The 15,550-nt window shown below is 39.6% G+C and overlaps 1 protein-coding gene across 3 annotated transcripts in view; it reads right to left on the bottom strand.

The window, feature by feature from the left end:
• Positions 1-500: 500 nt before the first annotated feature.
• Apoo (apolipoprotein O) overlaps positions 501-15,550 on the bottom strand; it is a 54,059-nt gene continuing 39,009 nt past the window's right edge. For all 3 annotated transcript variants that reach the window (XM_048336165.1, XM_048336164.1, XM_048336166.1), the window contains 2 exons: positions 3,718-3,780; positions 501-764 (listed from right to left, as the gene is read on the bottom strand). In XM_048336165.1, the coding sequence (XP_048192122.1) occupies positions 3,745-3,780 (36 nt within the window). In that variant the 3' untranslated portion in view covers positions 501-764; positions 3,718-3,744. The remainder of the gene's footprint in view (positions 765-3,717; positions 3,781-15,550) is intronic.

The raw sequence follows: 15,550 nt of genomic DNA, 5'->3' as shown, positions 1-15,550 counted from the left end.
GGAGCCACAAAGGAGGATACAAACCACACACAACAGAGCCAACGCACACAGCTACATCTCCATTCATCTATAGACACTACTTCATTATGACTCTCTCACTGCCATTCAAGAACCGGAAGATTTCTACAAACTGGGAGGTGACAGTCACACAAAGGTCACCATTACTGTTTTCTTTTGTATGCTTCTAATTAGTGCAGGCAAACTGTTAGTTACAAGTTTTGTTCCTTGTTCTGGTTTGCAAAACATCCAATGCTCCTTCTCCTCTACTCCCTTCTGGGCTTGGAAACTTCGGCCTCTGCAGACTACAACAGCCGATAATTGCCCTAAGATGCATTAAGAGTTGTCTAACAGCACATATACACTGTGCACCCCCACATGCATTCACACAGAAACACACCACATACACACATCACTCACACATACACACACCACATCACACACATGAGCACCAGAGACACTGAACCTGTCCCCTGGAAATATCAGTAAAGAGAACAGGATGATTGTTTTTAAATTTAGGTTTTAATTATGTACATAAATAGCAACTTGAGAACGAGGAGTTCTAAGGCTTGTACATTATTATGTCTTAAGTGGAAAGGTTCAGATTAGTCCACTTGCAGTATGGCATCAACCAAGATAACGAAGGAGGCCTGGTATAGATTTTCCTGAAGAAGAAAGCCAGTTTACTACATTCAATACTGACTTCTCTGCCGTTTCTCTGTAGAAATACTGATTTATTGTCTGGAGTCTTCAATGTTTACCTATAACTAAAAGAAAGAAAAGAAAAACATGAAGTAAATAGGACCAGAAGCAATAAAAAGTAAATTTTTTTCATTTTGAAAATGTCTTAGGCTTAAGTAAAGGAAATTATATAAAATATTGACATTACTGTTACATAACTAAAGGATCATGAGCCAGAGAAAACTGTAATGTTCCCAATTTCTTAGATGGTTAAATTAACCCTCAGCAAAGATTTGTGCTCCAGCAGTACTATATTGAGACTCTCACCTGGCTGAGTATCTGAGTACAATTAAATAGCAAAGATGGGTAGATGAATAAATACAAAGTAATTGTCTAAATGGCACAGCATAGTGCGCGCACGCGTGCGTACACACACACACACACGACCAAACAACTGTATTTCCATAGATGGAAAAGAAAAGAAAAATTAGACAGACAGGAAAGTGAAACCGAGTCTCCTCTAGATTGCTTGCTTGTTTCTTTCATTTCCTTTCTTTCTTCCTTTCTCCCTTTTCTTCCTTTCTGTGCCAGTACTAAGGCTTGAACTCAAGGTTAGTGTTCTATCACTTGTGCCACACTGCCACTTCCAGGTTTTTAATAGGCTAACCGGAAATGAGATTTGTGTACAGATTTGTGTACTCGGACTAGCTTTAAACCTCAAACATCACATCTCAGCTTCCTGAGTAGCTAGGATTACAGGTGTGAGCCACCAGAGCCCAGTGAGACAAGACTAATGGATCTTTTATAAATTGCATTGCTTTTATAACTAAAAGCTACACTTCCAATAACAAGCTAAAAAAAGGTCAGGAAAGGAACCAAGAATGTAGATACAGTAAGCTGAATTCTGGTTCAGAATATCTCTGCAAACTGAAAGGAGTATTTACCTACTTTCATTTTATTTTAGGTCTCATTGTTCCTATACATAAATACACAACTATATTAAATGTAAAGTCTGTAGAGGACACTTGTGGTTCTCTGGCTGCTCACCCTTTAATCTTCCTTCTACTGGCACATCCCATGCACATCTGGCTGAGAAATGCCTCAGCCTTTTAACAAGATCCTGGGATAAAGTCATATTGTTTGTACAACAACAGTTGAGAGCTATTGACTTGTATGTGTGTGTGTGTGTTCTTTTTTGCGGTGCTAAGGCTTGAACTCATGGTTGGGTTACTATAAATGTGAAAGAAGAACTGGAATTATTTTTGGTGACCCCCCTCAAACAGGATCAGGACCCCTGTGTGTGGGAGTCACAAGGGGACATATTTTTGCTTAGCATATAAGAAACAGTTTCCTAAAAATCACAGCCGTCCAAAGATGGCTGGCTGCCCTGCAGAGTATTTCCTATTCGTGGATGTATAAAAAGGGGAACATACAGAGCTACAGAGGATTCTGCTTGGGAGCTAGTCTCTCAAATTCTGTTATGTCACTTTCTAGCTCTCTAAAAATGAGGCATACCGAGAAAGAAAAAAAGCCCTCAAATTCAGGGTGTTCATGAATATAAAACAGTAGGCATGAGTTACACTAAACAGTGGTGTTCTGAGAAATGTTCTGATTATATGAGCTGAGTGTACAGCTCATTGGTAAAGTTTTCCTAGCATGTGCAAGGTCCTGAGTGTAACCTCCAGCACAATGTTTTCTGGTTAGTTGTGTGTGTGCTGGTCCTAGGGCTTGAACTCAGTTCCTAGATGCTGTCCCTGAGCTTTTGTGCTCCAAGTTAGTGCTCTACCACTTGAGCCACAGCTCCATTTCTGGCTTTTTGGTGGTTAATTAGAGATGACTTTCCTGCCTGGGCTGGATCTCAGCCTCTTAAGTAGCTAAGATTACAGGTGTGAGCCATCAGTGCCCTACTTCAGGCATAATGTTTTTATCTGATTATAAGAGAAAATTTAAGAGGCTTTTCAGCCTTTTGGTTAGGATCAAAAGTAAAAGAATATTCACTGCAAAATATTTTAAAATACATAAAGTTATAAAAAAGAAAATATAAGTATCATCCTGCTATCTCAAATATACAACTTAATTTTTCTGGGGTTGTGGCATGGCTCAGGTGGTACAGTAACTTGCAAGAGTGAACAGAATTTTTTTCCTGTTCTGTCTCCTGGTCAAACAATGCACTATATTACCTTTTTTCTCTACCTAATAATTGTATACATTTGTATACATGCTACCATGCAATTAAAATACTACTGGAATAGAATAATATTCCTCTTTGTGGATATCCCATAATTAAATTACCTTCCTATAGTTAAATATCTAGGTTATTTAAAATTCAATATAATCTGCTAACTATCAGGAAATATAAGAGCTATTAAATAATTTTTTGTTATACTGGGGTTTGAACTCAGGGCTAGCTGGGCAAGTTTTCTACCAATAAGCTATACCTACAGCCCTTTATTGTGCTGGTTATTTTTGACATAGGGTTTCACTTCCTACCCAGGCTAGAGCCTGGGCCACAATCTGCCTATTTCATGGTTCTGTTGTAACTAGAACAAGAGGCAAATGCTGCCAAACCCAGCTCCCAGTTAAAAAGAGGTCTCACAAACTCCTTCTCGTGCTGCCCTCAAACCATGATCCTCCCAACTTCTATCTCCCAAGTAGTTAGGATTACAGGTTTGAGCCAATGGTGCCCATACACAGTTTTGCATACATACACAAACTATGAGTATAAATAGTTTATTTTTGGACTTGAAGGTGCTTGATAAGTAAATCTATGAATAAATAAAACAGTGGATTGAATATGAAATAAAAAAATCTTACTGATTTTCTGATTTTTGTCTGGTTCTAGCTGTCTAGATACTGCTTAGGAATAAACAATTAAATAAGCTATGTCATTTAAGCCCAGAAATTAAAAGATGGGATAACACACGACCTTTATGTTTCCACATCAAGGTGAAACTGCTATAATTAATTAAATTAATTAATTAAAGACATTTCACCTGGCACTACAAATGCTGAAAATAAACAGATTTTCTTGTTCTTTACCTGATAAATGGGCAGAGTATGGAGTTTCTACTTATTTCCGGATGAATCCTTTGTGTTTCCTGGCTAGAAAAATGAAAGTGAAATCTTCAGATGCAGTTTGGAAGAAATGTGAAATGCCACAAAGTGTCGTCAGTATTTGGCTAAATATAAACATTAAATATGTCTATTTTATGAGGTGGGAAGGAAGTCAAGCCACTTTAGGAAAGGGCTTATTTCCTGTAGTCAATGAAAGACCAGGTAGATAATAAGATCCCACATTCTCAACTAGGCTTACATTAACTGTTTAACATTGTTATAATATAGCAAGGCACTGGCATCTCATGTATGTAATCCAAGTTACTCATGAGGCTGAGATCTGAAGATCGAGGTTCAAAGCTAGCCCAGGCAGAACAGTCCATGAGACTCTTCTCTCCAATTAAACACCAAAAAGCTGAAAATGGAGTCATGGCTCAAGTTGCAAAGCACAGAAGCTATTTGGTTTTGTTTTTTTTTTTCAGTCTTGAGCCTCCTAAATTCTAGATGACAATATACTGGGTTATCTTATTTATTTATTTTTGCCAGACATGGGGGCTTGAACTCAGGGCCTGAGCGCTGTCCCTGGCTGCTGTAGCTGCTTCTTCTTCTTCTTTTTTTTTTTGGCCAGTCCTAGGCCGTGAACTCAGGGCCTGAGCACTGTCCCTGGCTTCTTTTTTGCTCAAGGCTAGCACTCTGCCACTTGAGCCACAGCGCCACTTCTGGCCATTTCTGTATATGTGGTGCTGAGGAATCGAACCCAGGGCCTCATGTATACGAGGCAAGCACTCTTGCCACTAGGCCATATTCCCAGCCCCACTTCTTCTTCTTTTTTTGTGTGTTGCTCAAGGCTAGCACTCTGCCAACTTGAGCCACAGCGCCACTTCAGGCCTTTTCTATATATGTGGTACTGAGGAATCGAACCTAGGGCTCCATGTATATGAAGCAAGCACTCACAGCCTCCCCCCCACCCCAGCTTCTTTTTGCTCAAGGCTAGCACTCTACCTTTTGAGCCACAGTGCTACTTCTGGCTTTTTCTGTTTATGTGGTGATGTGGTGCTGAGGAATCAAACTCAGGGCTTCATGCATGCTAGGCAAGCACTCTGCTACTAAGCCACATTCCCAGGCCATAAAAGCTATTCTTGAGCACAAAAGCTCAGGGACAGTGTCCAGGCACTGAGTTCAAGCCCCAGGACCAGCATAAAAAATATTGTCGTAATATAAAATAACTCATTCCTCAGTAAAGGATTTAGAGCTCCTTGAGGGGGGGCCTGCTGAGCTCCCTAAAGGCCCAGCTATAGAGAGCAATGTATACAAAGAGAGCAAGAAATAAAGTCCCACTAATTCTCATCATGTAGATTCAGTTCACTGATACTGTTTTTTTTTTTTTAAATCAAGTCAGAATGACATTGCCCCATTTGTAAGGAAATGGAAGGACTTGGAAAAAATTATACTAAGTGAAGTGAGCCAGACCCAAAGAAACATGGACTCTATGGTCTCTCTTATTGGGAATAATTAGCACAGGTTTAGGCTAGTCACAGCAGAGGATCACAAGAGCCCAATAGCTATACCCTTATGATCACATAAGATGGTGCTAAGTGAAATGAACTCCATGTTATGGAAACGATTGTTATATCATAGTTGTAACTACTTTCAATGTCCCATGTGTATCTGTAGCTTCTACTATTGATGATGTTCTTGTATCACCTTCCTGTGGTTGTGTCTACACTATCTCTGTAATCTTATCTGAGTATATTGGAAACCGTCTATACTGGTATTAGGAATAGGAAATTGAAAGGGAATACCAAAATCGTGAGACATAGGGTAAAAAAAGACAAACAACTACAAAAGCAATACTTGCAAAACTGTTTGGTCTAAGTGAACTGAACAACTCATGGTGGGGAAAGGAAAGGGGGAAGGGGGGGAATGAGGGAGGAGGTAACAAACAGTACAAGAAATGTATCCAATGCCTAATGTATGAAACTGTAACTTCTCTTTACATCAGTTTGATAATAAAAATTTGAAAAAAAAATCAAGTCAACAATGTAAAGATTTCTTAGTTCCTGAAAGTATTAGATGTACTACTACTTTATGTGACTGCTGAAAAGGGCAGGCTTCTTAACTATCCACCATAGGGGCCCATGCATCCAAAACAAACAGGATTACTCTGAAAGAGGTTAAAATTGGACCACACCCACTCTGCCTGATGTCATCTGGGAACATGTAACTAGGTCATGTCATCCATGAAAAGTAGTATGGTGTAGCAAAGTTTCTACTGGGAAAAGCACATGTGTGAAATGTTTAAGGTTTTATTTTCCTATATGCTTTTAAACTTTTACTCTGAAATCACATTAATAAGACTGGCTTGACATGGAAGAGCCAAAGCTAAAACTGGAGTCTGAAAAAACAAGGGTACCATAGGAAGGGCAATGGGGCTGGGCTTCTGTTCTCGAGTTTACTTAGTGGTCCCTTCTCAGTAATAGATATGACTGAAAAGGGAAAAGGATTTGAGAAAGAAGACATATGTGGCTGACCCTGTAGTTTCAGTGAACGGTTTCTAGGCGATATTAGTACTTATTGGAGTGGTTGGGAACTGGTCTGTAACTACTGCTCTATGCCTGTTATTCCAGCATAATTAACACTGACCCTTTCATTCTCAAAAGTATCTTCATTTGGGTGATAAATTAAATGGTCACCACATCTACTTGATGATGGAGTTATAGGGAATAAGGCCATATGTACTATGTTGGGTCCATCAACGTTCAAATACACAGGCCTACTCGATGCTTTGAACACCACTCTATAGGACTCTGCACCAGTGGCCCTCCTCTTGTAGTCACTCCTTCATTCACCATCCCTCCCTCCAGGTGTGTACACATGTGAATACACATATGCACATGCATGTATACACACACACCACAGCACAGCCCTAGGGGCCTTTCTGCTGTTACTCAAACTTGCCAAGCTCTTTCTCTTTAGTATAACAAAACATGACAGTCAAATATCTCACTAAAAAAATATTGGGCTTCTCCACCCACCCTATTACAAATTCAAGCTCTCTTGGCAGAGATGTCTATGATCTCAGAGAAAACAACATTCTCACTTCAAAAGGCAGTTCGTGATTTAGCACAAGCCAAAAATCTAGGGTTTTCTATTTTCAAAGACATCATTTTATTTTTAAAGTATTTTATAATTCAATTCCTTCCAATCCAATTTTCATATATATGCTTTTGGGTTTTAAAAATTTCTTTTTAACCATGTCCATGAACATGAATAACAATGTGTTAGAAAAACTGAAAGCTTGAAACAAAAATCAAAGCACTGGTTTCTAATTACTATGCACTGCCATGTGAGCACGATTGCTAGCCAAACCTTTAAGCTATGGTGAAAGGTTTGAGTATTCACCCACCAGCAGAATTGTTTTCATCACTTCTCCCAAATGCAATTTGCTCACATGTAAAACAGGAATGATACTAGACTATGCTTGAGCAAAGAGCACAGCACTCAAGACCAAGCTCAAGAAACCTGACCTACTCCACTACTGTAGGACATTGAATTGTTTTTTATGAAAAAGGAAAAGGATGGTACATATACACAATACACATATACACAATGGAATGCCTCCATCAGAAAGAATGACACTGCCCCATTTGTAAGGAAATGGAAGGACTTGGAAAAAATTATACTAAGTGAAGTGAGCCAGACCCAAAGAAACATGGACTCTATGGTCTCCCTTATAGGGAATAATCACAGGTTTAGGCTAGTCATAGCAGAGGATCACAAGAGCCCAATAGCTATACCCCTATGAACACAAAAGATGATGCTAAGTGAAATGAACTCCATGTTATGGAAACGACTGTTACATCATTGTTGTAATGACTTTCAACATACGATGTGAAACCATAGCTTCTATTACTGATGATCCTCTTGTATGCCCTTCCTGTGGTCGTACCTTCACTATCTCTGTATCTTACCTGAGTACATTGGAAACCGTGTATACTGGTATTAGAACTAGGAAACTGTAAGGGAATACCAAAATTGAGAGACATAGGGTAAAAAAGACAAACGACTACAAAAGCAATACTTGCAAAACTATTTAGTGTAAATCTACTGAACAACTCATGGTGGGGGGAAGGGTGAAAAACTCATGGGGAGAAAGGGAAAGGGGGAGAGGGGGGAATGAGGGAGGAGGTAACAAACAGTACAAGAAATGTATCCAATGCCTAAAGTATGAAACTATAACCACTCTGTATATCAGTTTGACAATAAAAAAAAATTCAAAAAGAAAAAAAAAGAAAAAGGAAAAGAACAAATGACCTGTTAAAGATCCTAACAAGATCCCAGGTCAACTGAATGTCTTAGGCAAAACAGTACTCCCCAAAAGATACTATGTCCCAATTCCAGAATTTATGACGATGCTACCTTACATGGCAAAGAGAAATTAAGGCTGTATTAGAGTTAAGCTTAATAAACAGTTACCCTTACAATAGGGAGATTATCTTGGATTATCTGGGTGGGGCTAGCTGAATTCTAAGAGTTAACAGAAGGTGGCTGCCAATGGCTCAGGCCTGTAATCCTAGAGACCTGAGAGGCTAAGATCTGAGGATTGCAGTTCGAAGCCAAGCCTGGGCAGGAAAGTCCATAAGATTGTTATCTCCATTTAACCATCAAAAAGCCAGAAGTGGAGTAGTGGAGTGCTGGCCTCTAGGAGAAAAGCTCAACAACAGCACCCTGCCCTGAGTTCAAGCCTCAGGACCAGCACACAAAAAAAAATCAACAGAAAGTAAGGAGACAGAAGAAAATTGACAGAGAGGATTTGACTAAGTCTTGGACTATTGTAGCTGGCTTTGAAGATGCAAAAAGAAGGCTTGGAGTCAAGGTCTCTAGAAGCTAGGGCAGCCTCACTCACTAGCCAGCAAAGCAGACCACGGTTTACAACAGCAAGGAACTGAATTCTGTCAACAACTTAAATGAGCAGGAAATTGTGTCCAGGGCCTCCAGAAAGGAATGCAACCCTGCTGACACCTTAATTTAGTACTGGACTTCTGACCTGCAGAACTAAGATGATAAATCTGTATTTTTTTCAGCCTGAAAAAATTTTTTTTAGAAATGTAAGAAAAGCTTTTATTTGGAAGTATAAGTTAAATGTTAGTACAGTTCTGAATTTATTTCAAATATTTTTCATTAAGTACTTCCACTTTCACAATCTGATAGATTACCTGACATTGAACCATAGTAAAATAATTTAGAGGCCAACTTGAAGGAACTTAAGATCAATGTACTCAGCAGTCCTTGAAAAGAAGAAATATAGGGCATTTTTCTTTGAAAACAGATAGCAGGACATATAGGTCATTGTTAGTTAAAAAACAAAAACAAAAAACAACCAAGACCTTCACAGTGGAGCCCATGGTTGCTATTTCGTTGGCTTGGTTGGCTCACGGTTCAGAGGGTGAAGGACATCTTGTTTTTCTTTTCAGCCTGAAAATTTGTAGTCACTTGTTTCGGTAGCAATAGGAAATCTAAACAATTATAGAAAGTCCTTTTGACAAAGTGTTGCTCTGTAGCTCAGGCTGGCCTCAAAACTCAAAATCCTCCTGCCTCAGACTCCCAAATGCTAGGATTAGTCACGCACCTATGATTCCACAGACTTTATCTTCTCAGGTGCTTAGTCATCTGGGTGGTTGCCAATGGTTTTTGTGTGCTAGTCTGTCCATTTTATGTGTTCTACACATGGGTGAACACATCAGATCTGCAAAACAGCACCAGGAAGTTCTATCCCCACTTCCCAGGCCATCAGAACAACTTCTCAGGGTTTCAAGGGTAGCTGAGACAAGGGTACTCTGTACAACTCTACCCTGTCAGCCAATCTTTCTAGGTACCAAAAGTATATACTTTTCCTAAGAGGAGATAATTCCCCCCCCAACACATACACACATCAGGATTTCTAGCTGTTTACTTCTGCTAAGTGATGATGTTTTTAAAACTAGAAAGGCCATCACTTTTATTTCTTAGAATTTCATTGTATTTTGTGACAGTACTGGGGGACTTGAGTGCTTTCCCTTAGTTGTTTTGCTCAAGGCTGACACTACATCATTAAGTCACAGTTCCAATTCGTTTTTATTGTTGTTGTTGATTACTTGGAGCTAAGAGTCTCAACAGACTTTTGTATCCAGGCTGGCTTTGAACTGTGATCCCAGCCTCATAAGGAGTAAGGATTACAGGCATGCACCACCAACAACCGGGCCACGGCCATCTCTTAGACTTTTAGGGAGTTGGAAAAGCGCAGATTCAGAATAACTTTGGCTTTACAGAAAATCTACCACATTGGCCTTATTTTCTTTTTGATAGTGCTAATAACACTAAATACAAGCTCTACCCTCTTAATAGATATGCAGTCCTTGGCTGTTTGGGAGAAAGAAGTAAGGCCTTGATGTTAAAGCAAGTGTGGTACTACTGAGCTACACTCCTAACCCATAACAGGTTTTGAAGTGTATGACACTGCACTGTCATCGAAAGGGACAATGTTGTATTCATCTCATTTGATTGAAGTGGTAGGCTCATCAATTAATGACTCCCCAGGTTCCCAAACTCCAGGCAACCATCATTCTATTCTCCACTTCTATGACCTTGTTAGTCACCTCATGTAAATAAAATCATAGTCTTTGTCCTTTTATGTCGGGCTTGTCTCAAAGACAAATATTTTAAGATGGCATAACTTACTTTCAGCGGAAGACACAGACATGTGTTTAGAGAGCTGAGGAATTTGGAATGGAGGAAGAGAAAGCAGAATATGTTTACTTAGGGTGGCGGCGGCTGCTTCCCTTGCATTTATGTTCCTGCTGAGTCAGCAGGGCCTGAAATGAAACTATTAAAAGCTCAGCCTTAAATGTTCTGCTCAGTTTTCCTGTGGGGGAACAGGTTCACAGTTTCTTGTGTATATTTTCCTGCCTTTTAAACTAATTAATTATTGTTGGTCTCTAACAGTATTTTTTTAACTTAGTGAAAAACTAAAATATAACATTTATTGAGAGACAGTATTATGTTTGGCTAATTATAACACAATTCCAAAAGAGTCACTTGTGACTATAAGGACTGACACACACAACTAGCCTCCAGCTGTTATAATTATTTTCTATGCCAATACTAAGGCTTGAACTAAGGACCTTGCACTGTAGCTTGGCTTTGTTTTGCTTAAGGTTAGTGCTCTACCACTTGAGCCAAACCTCCATTATAGCCTCCATCTCTGATACTCAGGAACTATTCTGAAAGGGTTTCAGATTAGCAATGAATAATACTTCATGCTTTTATTAAACCCCTGGAGAAAAACAGTGAAATTCATAATGAAGTTCATTAAGCCAACTATATGAAACCTTTTGTTCATCAAAAGAAGAAACCTAAGCCGAGCAAAGTGGTCTACACCTATAATCCTAGCATAAGGTAGAAACAGAACAATCTTGAGGGGCTGAGAATATGGCCTAGTGGTAAAGTGCTCACCTCATATACATGAAGCCCTGGGTTCAATTCCTCAGCACCACATATACAGAAAAAGCCAGATGTGGTGCTGTGGCTCAAGTGGTAGGGTGCTAGCCTTGAGCAAAAAGAAGCCAGGAACAGTGCTCAGGCCCTGAGTTCAAGCCCCAGGACTGGAAAAAAACAAAACAAAACAAGAAGGATCTTGAGTTCAAAGCTAGCCTGGGCTACATAGTAAGACCTGTTTCACACTACCCTCACCTTCAAAAAAAAAGGAAAAATTAAAAACATAAGCCCTAAATTGAGAAGACAACTAAAAACTTGGACTCAAACTATTAATACATAGGGATTGAGAAGACAACTAAAAACTTGGACTCAAACTATTAATACATAGGGGGAAAAAACTACTTCTTACAGGAGGATTTTATTGTTGTTGTTAGGTTTTATGTACTAGGTGAATTTCCTGTGGCATACCCCAGGTGGTTACTGTATATGATTTTGGTACACTGGATATTGCATATATGCTTATCTGAACTAGGGAAGGGAAAGAAAAATGAGGGCGGGTGTAACAAATATGATAAGAAATGTACTCACTACCTTGTTATATAACTGTACTCCCTCTGTACATCACCTTGTCAATAAAATTTTAAAAAAATAAATGTTCCTAAATAGTACATCATATAAACTAATCTGAAAACTACATAAAAAGTACACAGAGACTTTATTTAAAAAATAAAGATTTTTTAAAGTCCCTCAAAAAAACCCCCAAACTACTTCTTACAATCAGTAAGAAAAAGATAGTGATCTACATACAAAAATGGTCCAAGACTTAAAACAGGCATATCAATAAGAAGCCAATAAATGTTGAAGTTGGAGGCTTGGCTCCACTGGTAGAGTGCTTGCCAATGAGCAAAAGTATCAGGTACCAAGCTGGAGTCCCAGTCTCAGACCAAATGAAAGAAACAAATACATGTTCAGAGTCAACTTCTACTAACAAAATAGAACACTCTGCACTATAAATAAGTACAAGAGGGGCTGGGAATATGGCCTAGTGGCAAGAGAGCTCGCCTTGTATACATGAAGCCCTGGGTTTGATTCTCCAGCACCACATATCTAGAAAACAGCCAGAAGTAGCGCTGTGGCTCATGTGGCAGAGTGCTAGCCTTGAGCAAAAAGGAAGCCAGGGATAGTGCTCAGGCCCTGAGTCCAAGCCCCAGGACTGGCCAAAAAAAAAAAAATAAGTACAAGAATGATTAAATATTCAAATATAGCAAATATTTTAATTCATACTGGTATTTTAAAAAAACTGATTGGTACTGAGATATGTAGATTCAAGGGAAAACTCAAAGTGTAATTTGTTAGAAAGGCTAAATCAAATTTCAACAAAACAAACACTAGGAAATAAGTACTTAAAACAGGTGGGATAGGGTGGGGGAGGAAAGTAGACCAATGAAGAAAAGAAAAGGGGAGAATGCGGTAAAAACTTCAGTGCATAGTGAGGGACGGGGTGGTTAGGGGAAGAATGGGTAAGAATGATGAAAGGGGTGACACTGATCAAGATGCATTGTAATCACAAACTGTTTTGTTAAATGGTAACACCTCTGTACAACTACTTCAAGATAACAATATTTTTAAAAGAAAATTTCAAGTTGACAAAAATATTGAAATAAATGCACAAAAGATAAAATATTCATCCTGCTTTTTGTATAATGAGCTATGATTGGGTAACTGAATACTAAATGAGGAAAAGTGAGGGAAAAGATATCCCTTATTGGAATAGTACAGCTCATCAGTGAAACGACAGAAGTAGAATATCATCATTTCCCCACATCCCCACATCCCCAGCATCAGGGTCCCCCCAAATTCCTGTTCTAGAGTCAGGAAGCGGGGAGGTAGGATGTAGCAAACCAATGGCACTTCAATTATCAAATAATTTCTAAAATATATACCAAATGTTAGGAGAGCCTTCTGCTATTTTTCATTTAAAACTGGTAGTAAATGTTTAATGTCCTCAACATCTACTCTATTGCCTCCTATTGAGAACACACAGATGGTAGGGTAAACAAATGGGAGAACATTTTAAGTCCTTATTGACTTTGAGAAGGGCAAAGGTGTAGCACAGAAAGAAATGCAAATCAATCACTAACTAATTAGAAATCTTAACCACTCCACTCCCAAATGATATATATCTAAGTAGCTTTAAAAGTGAGGATTAACAAATCACTACCAAATGGTGGCCTGTTTGTGTTACAACCACAGCCCTACACCAGACTTGTGTGTGTGTGCACACACACACACGCCAGTCCTAGGCTTGAACTCAGGGTTGGAGTGTGCTGTCCTTGAGCTTTTTTGCTCAAAGTTAGTACTCTACCACTTGAGCCACAACTCTAGTTCCAACTTTTTGATATTTACTTGAAGATAAAGAGTCTCTTGGGCTTTTCTGCCCTGGATGGTTTTGAACGATGATCCTCAAAGCTCAGCTTCCTGAATAGCTAGGATTACAGGTATGAGCTACTGGCACCCAGCCCACACTGAATGTTTTGAGAAGTCAATGCCCTTCTTTGGCTTTAGTGTTTGTACCTGTCTGCAGACACCACAGCCATGCCAGGAACCCCCCTCTGCTTTGCTATGCCACAGCCTGTCATTACACTGGAGCCAGTGCTCTGGGGGAGGCTGATTCAGGATCATTTTCCATGCTTCTTTCTAGGGCTGTGTGCTATTTTCCTGACATTCTATTTCCTTTCCCAAATAAAAACTCTGTGAAGACTTGTTAAAAGTATTTTTTAAACAGGAAAGGAGGCTTCCAAAGAAAATGTCGGAGAAGTGAAAATAACACTGTTTATTCCTTAAAAGGGATTGCCAGGACACATAACAGTGGCTCAGAACTTCCCACTCAAGAGCTAGTTTAAAAGGACATGAGAGGGGCTGGAAATATGGCCTAGTGACGAGAGTGCTTGCCTTGTATACACGAAAAAAAGTCAAGCCTGGGAATCTGGCTAATTAGTAAAGTGCTTGCCTTTCATGCATGAAGCCCTGGGTTTGATTCCTCAGTCCCACATATACAGAAAAATCTGGAAGTGGCGCTGTGGCTCAAGTGGTAGAGTGCTAGCCTTGAGCAAAAAGAAGCCAGGGACAGTGCTCAGGCACTGAGTTCAAGGCCCAAGACTGGCAAAAAAACAAAAAACAAACAAACAATGAAAGGACACGACAGGGACTAACTCCTCTGGAAACCATCAGTACAAAAATCAGATTTCGGGTTGGGAATATGGCTTGGCAGTAGAGTGCTCGCCTTGTGTGCATGAAGCCCTGGGTTCCATTCCTCAGCACCACATATACAGAAAAATCTGGAAGTGGCGCTGTGGCTCAAGTGGTGGAGTGCTAGCTTTGAGCAAAAAGAAGCCAGGGACAGTGCTCAGGCCCTGAGTCCAAGCCCCAGGACTGGCAAAAAAAAAATCAGATTTCACTGGAAGACTGTTTATATATACATTGAGAAGAGCTCATAATTTATTTTGTAATGTTATTTCTGAATTCTACTTCAAAATTATGGGTCTTACGTTTGGGTCTTACTTATGGGTCTACTTTTTGGAGAGTTCTAGGGATCTAATCTAGGCTCCTCTGTATGCTAAACACACACTTTTACCACTGAGCTATAATACCTCTACCCCATTGATTTTTTATTTTTATTAGTCCGGAGGCTTGAATTCTGGGCCTGGGTGCTGTCCTGGGGCTCATTTTGCTCAAAGCTAGTACTCTACCACTTGAGCCATAGCTCCACCTCTGGCTTTTTCTGTGATTTAACTGTAGATAAGGGTCTCATAGACTTTCCTGCCCTGGCCGTGATCCTGAGAACTCAATCTCCTGAGTAGCTAGGATTACAGGCATGAGAAACCAGTGCCCGCCTCAACCCATTGATTTATATATTTCTTTTTTTTTCTTTTGTGCTGTACTGGGGATTGAACTCGCTTTTTGCTGGCAAACTGGAGATATAAGTCTCTCCAGTTTGTCTATCTGGGCTAGCTTTGAACCTCAATCCTTAGATGTCAGCCTCCTAAGTAACCACCAGCTTGATTTACATATTTCTGAAATATATATTTTGGTTTGAAGCAACCAGAGTTAAAATGAACTTCCTTTCAGACTATAACATAGAAGGCATAGGAATATAAGAGCCCTACTTCTCCCTTAGCAGGCCTGGCCTCTGAGTGTATAGAGGAGATAGGGTCTCTGTTCTATACACATTCTTTCTTATCAGAGAAAGATGACATTCCAGAACACAGAGGCCATAGTTAATCAGCAATGTGGCTGGGAAAAAAGATGAAAGGTGACACGCCGTTATGACTATACAACCTCTTCC

Source organism: Perognathus longimembris, chromosome 28, assembly GCF_023159225.1.
Source record: "Perognathus longimembris pacificus isolate PPM17 chromosome 28, ASM2315922v1, whole genome shotgun sequence".
NCBI lineage: Eukaryota > Metazoa > Chordata > Mammalia > Rodentia > Heteromyidae > Perognathus > Perognathus longimembris.
This window is presented reverse-complemented; position numbering and strand designations above follow the sequence as displayed.